Consider the following 19,141-nt stretch of genomic DNA (forward strand, 5'->3'; position numbering starts at 1 on the left):
CTGGTGAATCCTCTCACTCTCCGCATCTCTGGCCTGTACCCCAGTTCTGTAAGTATAAATAAGTAAATCTTAAAAAAAAAAAAAAAAGAATGTCTTGCTGATCACTCCTCAAATCCAGTTTCCTTCCTCTGAGAATACTCCCTGAGCCGCATTTCTTTGCCAGAGTTGCTTGTATGTGTTCCCCTGGGGGAGGGAACCACATTATAAGGTGCACCGAGAGCTGCTTGGGACTCCTGGTGTTGCCAAACTGACAAACTCCAGGCAGGTGGCACCAAGACAGGTTCAGAACATCCCAATCTCATTCAAGTGGATTTTTCTTTCCCACACTTTTCTTTGCCTTTTGTAGCTTTCTTTCCTGGAAATGTGCATAACCAAGGAATGTCTAAACCTGTAGCTGTTAATCTGTAAACTTCAGTGAGTTCCTTGAGTCTGCTCAGGAAAACTGAAGCCAGCCTGGACATGGAAAGAGGAGAGACATAATCTCCACTTGACAGCCTTTTCTGGCCTAAGGGAAGTAAGAACCAGTAAAGAGCCACTGTTCTTTCCATCGTTAGAGAAACTGAACTGGGCTGGTATATGGAATGTCACTATTCCAAATGAGAACTCCTACCAGCAATCTTGTTCCCTTCATTTTACTGAATCTCCATGCTAGAGGAATAAAAGCGAGTTATCTTAAAAGGGAGGTAGAGAGTGGTTAATATTGGAGGCTTCCTAGTCCTGTGCCTTACTGGGGTAAAGAAAACTCAAGTTATTTGGTTGCATAAGATCTTTACTCTTCTGAAGCTCTAAATTCCCATCAATCAAACTGAAATATTTAAACTATTGACAGTTTTCACATCAACCATTGCTGACATTGGCAACTGTAAACAACCTTTAACTTACTTTGACACTGTCAAATAGTACAGCATGTACCGTGGGTGTATTGTTTAAAGAAGACCATCTGATGATTATGTTTTTCTTACTTCTATGCCTCTTTATCATGCTAGGATATTTATGATGAAAGGCCCTGACTACAAAGGTAATAATGGCCAGCAACATGACTGCAGATATGTGTACCATTTAAGAGATTTTATCTAGTTTTTTTTTTTCATTCCTTTATCACTTTATGGGTGCCAGACATACACACAGTTAAGACAGAGAAACCCTGAAAGTTGACAGAGGCTATTAAATAAATAAATTCTTTAAACTAGTATAGGGATATTTTTCTAAAAGAAAAGGTGGAAGAAGATATTACTACATAATCCTCTTAACTGTAAGGCCAGGAGATAGAAATGCATTCATAAGAAAATTCAACATGATTCATTGGAATTAGTCAATAAACAGAGCGCAGCATGTTAAAAAAAAATCAATGAGCAAAACTTTATTTCTTGCACAAAAACATAATTGTGGCTCCCTTTTCTTTTTTGGAAGGAGGCAAGTTTGTAAATTCTCTAAGAACTGATCATAATTCAGTCTGTAGAGAAAATATTTTTATATCTATTTAATTTGCAGGAACTGAGAACTGAGCTAAGATTTTTAGAGTCAGGAGAAAGTCACTTGACTCATACATTGTCCTCATTTCATAATTGGGGCCACACAGTGAGGCCCAAGGAAGTTTGGGTTGACACACACATCACATGAGTGGCCTGTAATGCACACTACTTGGGACACTTTGAACTCATGCAACCTCCAGCAGTTGCTCTTATTAAAAATGGGAGTGTTCTGTGTGTTAGGAGACCAACTTGGTTTCTTTTTTGACAAAACGTTTATGTACACACTTTTGTGAGTGAGGAAACCTGGAAGGCACAGAAATAGGCTGCGATAGTCCTGTTCTTTCCTCACTGGGTGTTAGGGTACTGACCATATCCCATATTCTCGGGGGTATGCTCTCTCTACTTCAAAGCTGGTGAATTTTGCTGAAATAGTGAAACAGTCATTTGGTAAAAAATTGGATCAAACATTCTTTGGATTTCTGTGATCTGTTTTCCATTTCCCCCTTTCCTCTCAACTACTGCCACTTCATTATTCACAGTCAGTTGTGCTTCAAAGCCATGAACATTTGGCCATCCTCTTCTCTAAGACATGGAGACATTGGGCATGGTCCTTATGCCATTTAAATAATGATGCTATAAGTATAGTGAGATACTAAGTTTCAGTGCTTTTAGAACATTACATGCATATATAATCAATGCTTTTGCAAACACAGATGAAGTTTGGCAAGTTTGAAAGAAGTAAGGAGATCACAGGGTGAGGGCTTGTTGGAGAGTGGAGGGTGACTTGACACCATAGATGATTCTTGAAAACAAAGTGTTTATAGACTTCCCCCTGTGCATAGAGGAGCTATCCTTTATCTGCTCATATTTTTTTTTTAAGTTAAATTAAACTGAACAAATAAGAATGTGGAGCTGATTTTAATCATCAGAATAAAAACCATGAGATATTGGAGTTAAAGTCTTTAGAAGTTGTCTACATCATATACAATTTTAAAACAGAATCCTCCAAGCCAAATCAAATTCCTAAAACTTCAAATTAGTAACAACCATGTTTTCAAAATCAGATTAGAAGAACACACACCAGTTTTGCTACTGCCCAGTATGGTAGAACTGTACCTATAAGCCATCTGAGCATTTTGGTTTCCATTCATTTTCATTAGTAGTTAAAGTGCCCTTAGCAGTATTAGTTCTGCTGGTGGTTATAACACATGAGACAGATGAAATTTAAGTGAATGATTATAGAACCCTGGCATTTAAGCCTGCATCACTGGGTCCCACAGATATAATTTTTGAACCACTGAGTCCAAGCTTTAATATCATGGAAGATGGAAAAAACCTATGGTTGGACACTTCCTTCCAGTGACTAGGAACTCATTTCCTTGCAATCAAACCACCACACAGCTTCCAGTCTTAAGCAGTTCCTCTTTGCACTGTGCCAGAATACCTTCTCAAGCTTCTATCCATCAGCCTCAGCTCTGGCCTCTGGAATCACTGTCCTCATCAGCATGGCAGGAGACAGTCCTTTTTCTTGTTACATATCTCCAATTCACTCCACTATCTTTCCTAGGACGTGACCCCAGCCTTTTTGATTGCCCTTCTCTGAGTACTCTCTCTTTTGTTGGAGAAACAGATGAAATATAAATGGTTGTAAATTACCTCAAATCCCATATGTACAAAATAGAATGCTTGGTCTCTCCCCAGCTCATTTCTAAACCAAGTCAGTTGATATCAACATCCAGTTATGTGGGTCAGAAATCTAGTCCACAACCTTGGCATCTTCCTCCACTTTGCACTTTCATACCGGGTTAAGGCTTACATCCCACAATAACTGCTTTCTCCACAGGTGATAAATCTCCTCACTTGACTCAGTCTGCATAGGCATCACCCCTGGCTACTGCACCATCATCTCTCTCTTGCCCATCTGCTTTCAACTGTTCTGGCTCTCCAGAGATTTACCATCGCACATCTTGCATAGAATTCCTAGCTGCATCTCCTTGTTTTATGGTAGTGAAGAATCCTTAGTATGGTTGACAATATCCTGTGTGGCTCAATACCTTTTGGTTTCTGCTACTGGATTTAAATGCATGTCATGTTCTATGCCAACATACTAACATCTTTCATTTCTGTTTCATTGATTTGCTTCTCCTGCCACAGGCCCTGCTTCCTGTTTTTTCCTCTGCCTGCAGTGTCCTTTCTTCCTCTTTTGACCTAGTTAACCCAAGCAACACGACTCAACTTAAGAGATTCCTGACTCAGTCTTCCCAGAACTCTTGTATCAGGATAGAGTGCCTCAGGAGTCATAGCCCTCAGGATATCTGCTTCCTGACACTTGTCACAGTTCTTATTTATACATACTAAGTTTATTTTACTCATGTCTGACTTTCCATGTGGACTGAGCTCTAGTAGGCTAAAATATTTGTTAAGTTGATTAAAAATGTAATTCCTATTTTGATTCTTTCTGTCCCATCAAGGGAGTTGAACTTATATTTAGAAAAGATGGAACAACTATGGTTAAGGGGAATTTGAAACCCAAAGGAGATAAGACTAGTGGAGAGCTCAAAGTTGCTTTTAAAAGAATGTGTGTCTCTAGCCTTCGTTAAACAATGCCCCTGTAAATTTCCCTTGGTGGCATTAGTGTGGCATTCATGCAGACACTAGAAACTAGGGGAAATGAAGAAGTGAAGATGGTGAAGAGAGGTGAACAAAAGTTGACATAATTTCCGAAAGAGAAGTAGGATTCTGGGAACAATCGATAAATGAAAATGACCTTGACCCAGAGTGAATTTTAATAACAGATATTTAAAGATACTTTGAAAGTACTTGCAAAGGAAGTGGGGATTGCCAGAAGCAAGAATTCATCGAGTTTAAATAATAACAAATGGTCATCTTGTTCCCTTTCGGTGACCTTGCTGGATGGGAGATAGGGTATTACCATGGGTGTGATGTCTATTGACTCCATCAAGACCGTTGGCCCCACAGCATCCTTGAAGGTAGCGAAATATAGAATGAACTCATAATCAAACACCAGTGGCTTAACACTGGCCTAGACAGCATTGATTCATCCTAATGCTGTTTATTTCTGAGATATTCTTTTAAAATGTCCATACATAGTTATAATGATAGCTGATCATAAAGTACCCACTATGAAGGGGACACTGTTTAAAATGAGTTTAGCCCTTATAACAAACAATTCTTTGAGAAGGAGTTACAGTTGGTACCTTAATAATTAGAGATATTGAGTGTTAAGAGGTTAAATAACTTGCTCAAAGTACAGTTATTAAGAAGATTTACTAGCTGGACCTTGAACCCAAGAAGTCTACCTCCAGAGTCCATGGTGTCTGTGGTAGGGTCCCTCTATACTTGTTCTCCATGCATCCCATGTTCTATAGTACTTTCAACCAGCAGGATTTCATCATTCCTCACCAATGAATATTCCAAATGTTCTAAAATAGGAGTTCTTTACCTCTGATGCACAGAGATCTTCAAGGGACTCATGGATAGACGCCCTAATAAACCTGGATTACATCTAGTTTTCACCCCCAAATTAGGGAAACTTGAAAAAAGTTAACATTTCCTTAAATTATTATACATAGGCAACAAGCCACAGTGTCAGCAATATATGTCAAGCTGTCACCTTCTAGTACAGAAATCAAATGTTTTCGTATCACATTTCTGCTACTGTAGATATCTACAAACGTCTTATGTTCACCAATATGAATTCATCTAATTGGTTATTAGCCTGACACCAGATCTCATCAATTAATGTTTTAACAAAAAGCTTATGCATTTATTATAACATGCTTAATACAAAACACTTGTACTGCATTGTACAGTTCCTTTGTCACCCTCTGCATTTTATTTTATGCTAGTAAGTCCTTCTTTGGGGGTGGGGTCTCTAGGCTCTGTTGACATTAAAGGGAAGAGCTCTGTCTTGCACTATCCAAGTGGAACTTGTCCTGCAGTGTGTAGCTTCTGTCACAATGACTTCCCTTCATAGCAAATGTTCTGTGCTCAGGTCAATAGTGTTGATTCATCATGACTGACAAAGGTAAGCAAGTGAGAATTTGGGACCAACAACAAAGAGACAAAGGATGCATATCGTACAATGTTAAACATGTGGCTTTTTTTTTTTTTATGTTGGCAGCGAAAGTTGTCATAAATACATAGTAGAAGAAACAAAGTACAGATCAGCAGACAATAAGGACCAGGGAAGTGCTTAGGTATTCTCAAAGGCCCAAGAGGAGAGTAGCTGTAAAACCCTCATACTAGGTATGTCTTACCTGTAAGGAGACAGACCAGAAGGAAGGGTGATGGCCAATGGGCATGCCTTGAATATACCAACCTGGCACTGTGCCAAACAGACCTGAGACATAGTACACATTCCTTGCCACCCTTCTCAGATGCACCCTTCTCAGATGCAGGGATGCTTATCTGAGGGCGAATTCCCCTGAACACGGAAGGAGGGGCCTAGCACATGCCACAGGACCCTGCTTTGCTCCTGTTCGTCTCTGACAACAACTTTCATGCATATGCTTGAAACTTTTCATGATGGCTTCATGAGCACACCAAGTAACAGTGGGACAGATTTCCTTACCATTTTACTAAGACAGAAAGAAAGGTTCAGAGAAGTTCAATGAGTTGTTCAAAGTGGCACACAGCATATGTACTGAAGGGAAAACTAGAGCTAGGACTGCTGGCTGCTGGATCTATGTTCCTTGGCATGTTAGCCAGATTGGAAAGACTCCAGATTCCCCCCTTAAATTCTCATACTGGCTATTTCTGAAGCCCTTCCCAATCTGAAGTTTTATGGCTCTGAAATCTAAAGTATCTTTTCCCTCCTCTAATCAAGAAAACCTCAGGACTTCACTCTACACAGTGAGTTGCCTACTATTCTGGATGGACTGTTATGATCTCTAGACGCAGAGCTCCAATAACCATCCAGGACTTTTCCTTGCCAAGCAGGGTGAAGGCGGGGGCTTGTACTGAGGCCATCAGACAGGTCTAGTGTGGGAAAAGATTATTTTTCTCCTTTGAGAACAAGGGTGCAGGTGCCAATCTTACCACAGGATAAGCTACAGCACCTTAGAATAGTGACTGCACCTCTCCAAATACCCTCCCCCTTATGTTGTTAAAGATGGTTGAAAATGTTTCATGTCAAGCTGAGCTATAAAAGTGGCACAGTAGGGCCCTCCCTGGTGGCGCAGCGGGTAAAAGCACTGCACTACGAAGCTTAAGCCACTTCCTCATGAGTTCGATTCCCGCCTGCCCCGGAGGAGATCCACATGGCGTGGCAGACCTCTCCTGACCGCCTGCTGCTCCCCTCAGCAGTGTACTTCGTCGATCTGCCTGTTCTGCTCCCCATTCTGTCGCTGGTGAATCCTCTCACCCTCCGCATCTCTGGCCTGTACCCCAGTTCTATATGAATAAATAAATAAATCTTTAAAAAAAAAAGTGGCACAGTAAGTCTTCTCTCTGAGAAGACCCAACATCAACTCTCTAAGGCACTGACAGAGGGTTTTTTAAGATCACAATTATTTCCTTCAATGATGTCTAAGTAGTTTTACAGAAGAAATAAACTATTTGCCCCAAAAGGCTGAGAAGAACTCAAACATCTGTGGTGGTCATAAAAAATTATATATCAATAATGGATTTAATTCACCCTGCAAGTTCACTTTAGGATCACTGTCCCTTTGATACCCTTACAAGTGGACATCAGTCCCTGTGTGCCCTTGCAAAGCCCAGGAAGTTTTCTGTGCTGTGTGCAAATGCGAGGCATAAGCCTCAAATCCTCCTCAGCCTCTGCTGCCGAAACCCCGTCATCAGCAACATGTGAATGAACCAAATTATCTCCAGGGCTGAGGGCGTGGGCCACGGAGCTGGGCTCCACCGTCAAAGGATCCTGGCGTCATGTTCTCCACCCCCTTAGGAGATCGCTGATGAATGCCGTAAGGCTGTGAGGGAGGAAGTCAGCCTGGAGAAGCCATGTAGGGAAGAAACTGTTCCATTTCAGTGTGAGGATTCTAAAATAGCTGCTAATAAAAAGCCTCCACACTGTGACACTTCAATACAGACACCCACAAGGATACCTTGACAAGCTGTTTGACTTCTCACAAGCCTTTTCTTGCTTTTCCTGCACAGGGCCCCCACCAGTCACCCACACAGATGTACAACCATGCAGTGACAGAGGAGGCCAGCAGGGGTCTGTCTCTCCCACTGACACACCTTGAGCCCAGGCTCCCTGCAGGAGGGAGGCTTGGCAGCTCTGATGACTTGTCCAGAAACGAGTAACATCACTTTGAACTGGCTGTGTCTGCTGGCTCTCTCCACCTCAAGTTGTCTCTCACAGTGTTTTTCCCGGAGAGGATGAGCCAGGCTCCTCCCTGAGGAGGAGAGGAGAGAGCCTTAAAGAATATTTCATCTATCATGCAGAAATGGCATGGTTTAATCAATCGAGGCTCTGTCAGTAAGGGGAGTGGGCTATGATCACATGGCAGTGATTAAAACTCAAATTTCCCATTGAAAATTCTAAAACTCCATTCATGACTATAATATCATCTCCACTGGGGAGATAATGGGTCAAGATTGAAGAAATTTTTAACAGCACCTATCCTGATTTTGAATTTGATAATGAAGATCTGTTTTAATGTCACCACTTACAGCTTAGCTGTAAATGAGACACATTATATTCTTTATATTATATATACTATATTATATATATTATGAGACACATTATATTCTTTGCTACTTTCTGTAAGTATTCCTGAGCAGAACCAATAGGACCCTTGAACTTGGTGACATGCCAGACCATCTAAAGAGTTTCTTAAAAATAAATTCTCGGGCCCTCCCTGGTGGCGCAGCGGGTTAAAGCACTGCACTGAGAAGCTAAAGCCACTTCCGCATGAGTTCGATTCCCGCCTGCCCCGGAGGAGATCCACATGGCGTGGCAGACCTCTCCTGACCGCCTGCTGCTCCCCTCAGCAGTGTACTTCGTTGATCTGCCTGTTCTGCTCCCCACTCTGTCTCTGGTGAAGCCTCTCACCGCCCCTGAGCCTCTGGCCTGTACCCCAGTTCTGTATGTACAAATAAATAAATTAAAAAAAAAATAAAAAAATAAATTCTCAGTACTCAACCTCTGCATGTCCCCACCTCCTGCACTAATCTGGTTATCTGAGGTGACGACCAGTCAAAAAAAAAAAAAAGATTTTGACAAAAGCACTCTAGTTACTGTGACATGCAGTCAAATTTGAGTCTATAGCATGGGGAATTCTCTAGAACCAGGTTAAGGTAGCATGGCTATGCTGCTGTCAGCAGGAAAAGATTGGAGATGTGGTCTCACGGTCAGATACCATAAGCAACTTTACGTTAGAAAATTTTCTTAAAGAAACCCAATTTAGGATCTGGTTTATCAGATAAGTAGAATTTTTTGCCTGCACAAATTTCTTCAGCAATGGGATGATCACTGAAAGAAGTGCAGCAATTATGCAGAGGGGTTAACCTTAGCATTTAAAAAATGTCTTCATGTATACCAATATTAGGGGTTGTCATAACAAGCTCTTGGAATTGAATAGCTTTTCACATCTGGAAAAACAGAAATGTGATAAAACATCCTGAGGATAAAATTCTAAGAAAGTTTTAAGAATAGTTGAGAAGTAAAATTAAGTCATACTTGGAATAAGGCACAACCTCCTGCCTAAAGACCCACTATGGGTCTTCATCTTTCCATTCAAGACTTCCAAGAAGAGTATCATACAGTCTTCTCAGAACCTCCTTGTAGGCAGTTATAATCAGAAGGAGCCTAGTAGGTGCCTTGCGATGTGTGAGACATTATGGAGTCAAAATAAGATCACATTCTGTCCAAGAAACATTTGTAATCAGGTCATCTTGTCTTGATTCTAACTTCACTCTTACACAATAGTTCTTATGCTTAATACTCTCACTTGCTAATCTCCCTTTGATGCCCAGGGCAAACAAACAAACAACAAAAAAAAAAAAACTATTTCTTCCAGAGAACTTTTCCAGATTTCATCCTGAATCTTGCCCCCAAATCAGTTTATCTTTACTCCTCACAACATGTATCAAACTGTCCAAATCAGAGTGACTCATCTATGTGCCTTCGCCACAGGATATTTGTTGTTCTCTTCAGGGACTAGAACATGTCTCACTCCATACCTACAACTCGAGGAGGCAAAGTTAAGACCTGTATATGCAACATCATCTTGACTATTCCGATCATTTATCTATCCAAAGTGTTCTGTCCCTGACCAGAAAACAAAGGCAGAGAGAAACAGTAAAAAATGTGGAGCATTATTAATATCCTGCCCACATGTCTTTTTCTCAAGTCTTCTTGAACCAATTCACATTTTGAGATTGGAACATATCTCAGAGGTAATGAGATAATTTTCTCTTGCTTAATACTCACTGGAGATGGAGAAAATCTACTCTCCTACTTAAGTAATAATCTTGTGTAGGCAGGAAAACTTTAATTGTAGAAGTATTATGTAAATGTAAGCTATTTAATTAAAAAAGGGGGAAAAGATCTTCACAGGAAGTGACAGTTCTAAAGAAGTGGGAGAGTTTGTTTTCTTTTCCGCAGTTTATAAGTGGTTCACTAATAGATTTTTGAAATAACATTCATCATCAAGAGAGTTGACAACTGTCTCCTACTGCTGCTGGGCAAGATGGAATCACAGAGATTTACTTTCTCACCTAAAACAACCAAAAGCATCCTAAATATATGTGAAACAAATATTTTCAAGACACTAAATAACAGGCAATGAAGAAATGTGGTAGGTTCTATGATTGTTCAAGTTTAATTCTTTTTTTTTTAAAGATTTATTTATTTATTCATACAGAACTGGGGTACAGGCCAGAGATGCAGAGGGTGAGAGGATTCACCAGGAACAGAGTGGGGAGCAGAACAGGCAGATTGACAAAGTACACTGCTGAGCAGTGGGTGGGTCAGGAGAGGTCTGCCACGCCATGTGGATCTCCTCCGGAGCAGGCGGGAATCGAACTCATGCGGAAGTGGCTTAAGCTTTTTAGTGCTGTGCTTTAACCCGCTGCGCCATCAGGGAGGGCCTGTTCAAGTTTAATTCTTTGAAAGAAATTGAAAGGGAAAACCTGGCTGTATCTCAGAAATCTCCTTAAGGAGGTGGAGCTGAGAAGCAGGGGAGGTCAATTTGGCTTGAGTGGAAAGGACAGAATTTGACAGGTGAGAGAGCTACAAACTTCAGAGAGAACCCTGAATATCTGCAGAGGTTGCCCATTGAGTATGAACTCCATTATGGCCAGCGCATTTATATGACATTATTGTCATCTAAGAAGAGCTACTGAAACAACTAGTAGCAACAGTGTCCAGTGTTGACATAGGTCCAGGAGAAGTGCCAGTTCCCACAAAGCAGAAGAAAAATCACATGGTTTGTGGGGAAATGAGCAGAGACACCAGTTGTTACTGCTGCAGGAGTGGGAATTAATGGCTCTAATAATTCTATAAGCACTGGCTTGGTCCTACCTAATAAATCCTATAGCAACTCACCAACAGATCAAACTGTTTTAAGGCGATATAACCATATTCCAGAACAAAGCTCAAAAATATTTATAACAATGCCAACACATCCAGCATCCAATAAGATAAAATCCACAATGTCTGGCATCCAGTCTAAAGTTGCCAGGCATACAAAACAGCAGGAAAATATGACTCATAATGAGGAGAAAAATCAACATAAATCTAAGACTGACACACATTAGAGTTATAGACAAATACATCGAAATATTTACTCTAAATTCATTTCATATGCTTAAAAAGTTTAAACATGAAGGATATAAGAACAGTCCTATACTACACTTCTAGGATTGAAAACTACAATTTGTGAGATGATAAACACACTGAATGGGAATAATGAAAAATTAAAGACAGAGTAATAGATTGATCTAAATGGAAGCACACATTACTGCAGCTACTTTGCAGCCATGAGGCAAAGACCAAAGGAATGTCTTGTGTCAATCCATAGCTTTCACATTAGAAAGTTTCTCAAACAATGAGAAACTTCCCATCTGTGAACTCCTTGTCATGTGAACAAAATAAACTTCCTACCACTTTATAGCATGGCTAGTAGCATATTGCTTCCATCAGCTAAATGCATTTCTTTGCGTTTAAGATTTATTTATTTATGCATACAGAACTGGGGTACAGGCCAGAGGTACAGGGTTGGTGAGAGGTTTCACCAGAGACAGAGTGGGGAGCAAAACGGGCAGATCGACGAAGTACACTGCTGAAGGGAGCAGCAGGTGGGTCAGGAGAGGCCTGCCGTGCCAGGTGGGTCAGCTCCCGGGGGCTGGGGACTGAACTCACACTGAAGCCGCTGCAACTCACTCACAGTGCTGCACTTTAACCCATTGTGCAACCAGAGAGGGCCCGCTAAGTGCATTTCTAATGGATATAATCATAAGTTTAGAGAGGAGAAACTTGGACCTTTAATTTTAGGAACTCAGGCTGATATATTTCCTTTCATATCCCTGTTAATTCTTTGTTGCCGGCTTCCTTGTTTTTCAAGGATTTCTGGTCTAAGCAACACAAAAGTATGGAATATCACAGATATGAAAAAACTGAGGTCTCACTGCTTCAAAAATGGGGGGGGGGATGCCTGTTCAAGATCCCTCCTCACATGGAGGAATCAGAATTGTCCTGGTCCTGGCCCATTTAAGCCAATGGACTGTGGCCTATTTTCATTCCCAGCATACCTAAAAGTGCATTTACTTTTTGCATGTGGTACTTCTATATATACATACTAGTAGGAACTAGTAGGAGGGCTAGTGATTTTTAGGAATAAGGACTCAGAAGACTGAAAAAAAAATAGGAAATATTTACTCTACTTCCTGCTAATAGTCTCACTTCATGGGGAAAGGATGGCACCAGGGACCTTGACAAATGATCCCCAAACCAGTTCTTCATTGCTAGCTTTGGTTCTGCAGCAGTGAAAACAATGGTCTATCTTAGTGACACATACTTTTATCTGATAATTACGCATGGACAGCTCAGTGAACCATACTGATTTCCCCAGCTAGGTTGGCAGTCCCCTCTTAGGATTCCTAGAACATATATCTATTACCGCATTTATCACATTGGCTTGAAATGTGTCATTTTATATGGATGCTTCTGGTATTTTGCACAGCATCTAACCCATAGTTGCTTCACAAATGTGTGCTGAATGAGTGAATAAATTAAGGGACACTCACATTCCATTGCAACTCCAAAGAATATGTGGAAGTTTTTAGGAAGACCTGAACACAAATGAAACCAATTTAGAGTCTTGAAACAATGTATGCAAATCTAGTTTATTATAGAATTAGTCTGAATTTAGTGTTCTGATTTCTGCCTGGCACACAGGTTCCTCTAATTGTGCTCTCTATAACTGTTGTATGAAGCATAAATTAGAGAGATGACCTCATAAAGTAAATAATGTCTTATGTTTCTGGGACCACTTTAATCAAACAAACCCAGACAGAAAGGTCTCTCCTTGGACATGTGAAAGTTAAAAGAGGTATTGTGTGAGTATAATATATTAGAGGAAAATAAGGAAATGATGCCTGCAAAAGAGAGCCAATGACAAAGAGGTCATTCTTCCTTCAGGAAGAGATTGTGTTTCCTCTTAAAGTGAACACTGTGCCTGTTTTTAGGGGTTCTACACAGAGTGGACCAGAAGAAGCTTTTTGATTATAATCTGAATGCAGTAAGTTTTAGCTCTGGGCTCTCTACTGAAGAGAGATTGTTTTCCAGGAGGATGCCACTAGGTCTCTGGATCTACTTCCTGAAGTCAGCCCTACCAGCCTCAGAGCCAGTCCCTTCTCCAAATCTGAGTGTCCTCTTTATTTGCATAACTAAAAAGACACACTCACAGGACTTTTCCTGTGTGTGTCCTGTTCAGTCACTGATTGGCTAGCTCATATGAGCTTCCACTTGCCATCTGTGCAGAAACAAGGAGGCATGAGACTTGTCCTTGCTGGCTTTCATGTTAGTGAAAAGACAAGTCTATAAACAAATTCCTCTGATGCTGTGGCTCTTATGCTTTAGTGACAATTTACATGAAGTTTTTTTTTTATATAACAGTTTATTTTTACAGCATTCTGTACAATTTTTTTCATCTCAACTGTAATCCCCGCGGGTTTCCCATCACCAAGTCACCGTGTGCCATCACCACAGTGCATGAAGTTTTGAGGGATTTCAGATTTATGAGTAATTATGTTGCTTTGGAGAAAGTTGAAAAGAAGGTGAAAGTGGAACTGTCTCTTAAGAATGAGCAGGCATGCACCTGAGAGAGGCTGGTCCTGAGAGAGGGAATGGCATTGACACTTAAACAATAGCACCTAAAAGAAATGTGGACTAAATAAAGATCTATCTACCGTATATGTATGTACATATGTATGTAAGTATGTATGTATGTATGTAACTATCTGTCTTTCTATCAATCATCTATCTATCTTCCTACCTTCAAATTTATTTACCAGTCTAGAAATATTCACATTACTTTAAAATACTTATTAAAAATAAATACATTCTTTTCAAAAGCTAAAGGATGAAAGGTTACTCTTACATCTTATGTGCTTGTCTAGTTTTTACATTGCTTAAGACTTCTCTGCTCTGTGGCTCAGGACTTTATTTTGTAGTTTATCAGCCCTCCTACTCTAGGGTTGGCAGGGTAAAGGAGAAAGAAAATTGCAGTTCAAATCAATTCTTTTTGCTGCTTATTATATCAGCTGATTTTAGTACAACCCATCTTTCTCTTTGCAGTTAATAAGCTGCATTGAGCACCTAAAGATAATTTCTTGGACTATGTTGGTGATATAATAGTAACATTTTAAGAGTCTCACCAGGGCCATGCATAGTTAAGTTATAGTCATTTGTTTCTCTAAATGTGCACCATAAATTAATGTGCCTATTTTGCTTCCTTTTCTCTTCTTCTTAAGTGGAAGATGAATTAAAGGATAGGATTTCTTACTACCCCAATATAAAGTTCACCCAAGGGAGAAGAAGGCTTAACAGCTAGGATTTCAAATGCTCAGAGCTCTCTCCTTACCAATGGATCACATTCATTTTAAGTACTTGTTGGATAAAGACAATAAAAGTCACCAACATGCACATTCAAATTTTCAGTGGATCTGTTGTGGGCTAGTAATGATCAAGTGGAGAGAGATCCTAGGTCTCTGATAAGCAGAATGTGACAGAACTCTGGTTCAGATTCTTCCTAAACATGATATTTTACCAGGGAGGAAAGGAATAAAAACAAATGAAAGACTGGTGCTGCAGAACTACTAATTAAAACAATTCAGAGAAAATAAATGCTAGAGTAATTCTGGACCCACCATATCAGGCTGGTTTCAATACAAATATAGTGTTCTGATTTCTCCCTTCTTTGGAAAGATATAATTAGCTCAGCTGCAAAGGGGTAGAGGCCTTGAGCCAGCTCCCTGATGATGCAGGAGCAGCTGCCACCCACCCTCCTGCCATGGGTTGCACAGAGCTGTGGCTGCTGCCTCAGGTTGCTGACAGGCCACCATGAGCGGGAGCTTCAGGCTGCCAGTGCGATTAGTCCTTGCATAAAAGGAAAGTGACATTATTAACACCTCCATTTAATTGACTCCAGGCCAGATCCTTCCATGGGAGAGAATTATGACAGTTACAAAATCCTTCCCTATACCTATGGCAGAAGAGTGTATTCCATTGGTGATGACTACTCATACCAACCACAGTGGCTCTTCACCTTGGAGTTATAAGGCTGCTGGAGAGGACAGGCAGACAATGAAGAAAAATCCACTGAAGCTGGCAATGAGCTTATCAAGATACATAGGGGAACATAGCTGCTGTGACACGGAAGAGGAAGAGACACTATGAAGAAGAGGGGTTTACTGCTAACCATATAAGCAAGCATGTTCTGGGAAATAAAAATGTCAGAGCAGTGATATTTCTTTGGTCCATTGAACAACTGCAACAGAATGGTGGGGCATCATTTTGAAATTTCAGAGGCGAGAGAATAAATTCCAGTGTTGATATTTCCCTAGGTTACTATCAAGTGGTCATGTGTTAATCCATTATAGGCTTTCTTAGCCTCACCTGTCTATGTCCACAATAACAGAGGCCAACATAATAAGACCAGTTCCTTTTCGTCTTCAGTGGGAATGACACTGGACCAAGTAGACATCAGAGACTACGAATGTGAGTGAGTAGTGATGAAGATGGGGAGAGACTAAATAAGTGGAATATGTCTAAGAACATTTAACCAGTAAAGAAACAGGAACCATTATTATTTCTTTCAAGTAGTTTAGAAGGAAGTCACATACATAATTTCCTTTTTAACAAATGGTTAAAAATATGGTAAGTGAGAAGTGACAATGATTTTATGTGCAAATGAGCAAGATTAATTCTTTATATTCATAAACGTGACAATTATTTTGCTAGTATTTTTCACGTCCTTTTGCATTTACTGTAATTCATGTATTGTAGATTCATGCACTTTTTTTTTTTTAAGGATTTATTTGTACAGAACTGGGGTACAGGCCAGAGGCTCAGGGGCGGTGAGAGGCTTCACCAGAGACAGAGTGGGGAGTAGAACAGGCAGATCTACGAAGTACACTGCTGAGGGGAGCAGCGGGAGGGTCAGGAGAGGTCTGCCACGCCATGTGGTCACATCCGGGGCAGGCGGGAATCGAACTCATGCGGAAGTGGCTTTAGCTTCTCAGTGAAGTGCTTTAACCTGCTGCACCACCAGGGAGGGCCGATTCATGCATTTTTAAAGTATTCAATTTCAGTGGTGCTTAGACATATATATATATATGTCTATATTTACAAGGTGTTTGCTAATTTGTACATTCATAAACATACTAAACTGTCATCATCACTATCCAATGCTAGAATATTCCATCATGCCAAAAAGGAAACACTATATCCTATTACAAATACTTTTCATTCTCCATTCTCCCAGCTCCCAGTACCACTAGTCTACCTTCTACCTCCATGACTTTATCTATTCTGGACATTTCATATAAATAGAATCACATAACTTTTTTGTGTTCACTTACCATAATATTTTTAAGTTTCATCCATGTTATGCATCAGTCCTTTTTATTGATGGATATCATTCTATTTATGGATTATCACATTTTGTTTAGCCATTCATCAGTTAATGAACACTTATTTCCACTTTTTAGCTATGCAGATTAACATGTCTGCCATTAACATTTCTTTATAAGTTTTTGAGGGAACATATAATTTCTATTGTCTTGGGCATGTACTTAAGAGTAGAATTACTAAGTTATAGGGAGAATCTGTCTTGAATATTGACCAGCTGCCAAACTTTTCTCCCAGATACCATTTTACACTTGTACCAGCAATTTCATGAGGTTTCCCATTTCTTCACATCCCTGTTAACACTTGTTGTATTTTTATTACAGCTGTCCCGGTGAGTGTGCAGTGATACCTCATTGTGGTTAGGATTTATATTTCCCTAACGACTAATAAAGTTGAACATCTTTCATGTGCTTAGTGACCACTTGTGTATCTTTTTTGGAGGTGATTCTACATTAAAACCTTTGGCTATCTTTTAATTTGTTGAGTTATCATTATGTTGTTGAGTTTTTCTCCTCTGAATTATTTTTCTAGACATGTAGAAGAGGACATTGGTTTCTACACAGTTGAGTTCTGGTTTTGGTAATAAACATAATCTTATATAGTTGGATCCAATAAGCTTGAAACATTTATTGAACACTTCTTTGTCCCAGGTACTTAAACCTTTATTAATTTACTGCTAAAAAGAAACCTATTGCTTGGGTCACATGTTCCTCCCTTAGATGCTCCACAAAATCAGAAAACCTTTTCCTGAGGGATGTGCCAGGTATTTGCTTCGTGAGACAGAGAGACAGCCCCATCTCCTGCCAGTAGAGTAGAGCTAACAGAGGGATATGTTCACATAAGTGAAGAAACCACACAAAACAATCTTTCAAAGACTGAAGCAAGGCAATGAGTTCATTTTCTTAAATTATTCTGGCAAAATTGGCTCAACTAAAATGCAGAGGTATTGGCAGTGAGTGAAACTCCAGGGAGAAATAATATACAATGAAGATTCCTTCTCAAAAATAAACCACACAGGGAAGAGCAAGGGACAGGAAATATGTTTTCTTCACCTATCCTACCTTACTAGGCAAGTAAATCAAGTCATTCTTATTCACTTTTCTACACATATATACATATTTATTTCATTTTCTTCCAATTTTCTCCCTTTCTCTTTGAAAGTCAGGAAAATTAACAAGAAAACTAAAATGAGGTTTGGATGTGGCGCCTGACTACTTCAAACCTTTACTGCAAGATATCAAGATTTCAAGTTTTTAGACAAGTCTCTTTCCTCTCATATCCACGTTTCAAAATCTTAGTTAACAAATTGAACTTGACAATGGGGCTAATTCTGGGAAATCAGTAGATCAGAATTACTATGTATGAGCAGAACCCGGGCAGCTGGGTGGTCAATCAGATGCAGGAAATAGAGAACCTTTCCATTTCACCAAGATGGCTACCAGCTGACCCACTGTCAACCAAAAAGGTTCTGGATGAGAACTTCCAAGATTCAGAGTAGTACTATTTATGCAGACAAGTTCATTGTCGGTTAAACCGCTAAGATTCCAGACATAAATTCACATAATTAAATTCAGGATAAAATCATTTAAAATTGAGCCACCGGGAATCCCCCCAAGCTCTTTTGATCCCCTGGCAGAATCCTTATGCCAAGGACTTCCCTCTTAGAAATGGCATACACCACTCCAAAGAGCCATGGAGAGAGCAGCTGTAGCTCTGACCTGAGTTTCTCAGAACCTCGGTTAAAGCTTTCCTCTCAGTATCTCAGAATATGACTGTTTGGGGACAGGGCCTTTAGATGGCAATTAAGCTAGTATTAGATAGGTCTTACTTCAATCTGACTGGTGCCCTACTAAGAAGAGGAAACACAGAAAAAGACCACATAAGGAGTCTGAGAGAAGGAGCTGTCTGCTCCAGAGAGAACACTCAAGAGAAATCCAAACAGCTCAGACCTTGATCTTGGACTTCCAGCCTGCAGAACTGTGAGAAAGTAAATGTTGGTTGTTTAAGCCACTTAGTCCGTGCTATTTTGTCATAGCCACCCTGGAACACTAATACAAGCAGGAGGCCCTGGGAAAAGAGGGTTCAAGGTATCCCAGACGCGACGCTCCACTCACCCTGTAGTAGTCAGTGCTGTACACATCTCGAGACATGCCGAAGTCCCCGATTTTCACCAGGAGGTTCTCGCCGACCAGGCAGTTCCTGGTGGCCAGGTCGCGGTGCACGAAGTGCTGGGACGCCAGGTAGACCATGCCCGCAGCTATCTGCTGTGCGATGTGCAGCATCTGTGACTGCGTCAGCTCGCGAGGAGGGTTACCTTCGGCCATCAGCACAGCGTCGGGCCCATGCGCCCTAGGGAGACAGAGGGGTTGTTGGCGTTGTAGCACCGGCGTTGTGGGAGGGGCTTTCTGCCGTCACATCAGCTGATGGGAGGGGGGAAAGGATGCTGTACCTTGACAGCCTCAGGAACAGCGAGCTTTCTTTCTCAAGAGTTGAATTCCCAGAGTCATGTGGGCCCAAATGATGCACCCTCAACATACAGGCTGTTGTT

At 40.6% G+C, this 19,141-nt stretch overlaps 1 protein-coding gene across 1 annotated transcript in view; it reads right to left on the minus strand.

Annotated features, from left to right (window-relative positions):
* Window positions 1-19,141, minus strand: part of NTRK2 (neurotrophic tyrosine kinase, receptor, type 2) — a 316,763-nt gene that overhangs the window by 48,587 nt on the left and 249,035 nt on the right. The window contains exon 16 of the mRNA XM_012721348.1: window positions 18,708-18,942. Within this exon, the coding sequence (XP_012576802.1) occupies window positions 18,708-18,942 (235 nt within the window). The remainder of the gene's footprint in view (window positions 1-18,707; window positions 18,943-19,141) is intronic.

The sequence above is a fragment of the Condylura cristata genome, unplaced genomic scaffold (genome assembly GCF_000260355.1).
Source record: "Condylura cristata isolate star-nosed mole 26May11 unplaced genomic scaffold, ConCri1.0 scaffold00006, whole genome shotgun sequence".
NCBI lineage: Eukaryota > Metazoa > Chordata > Mammalia > Eulipotyphla > Talpidae > Condylura > Condylura cristata.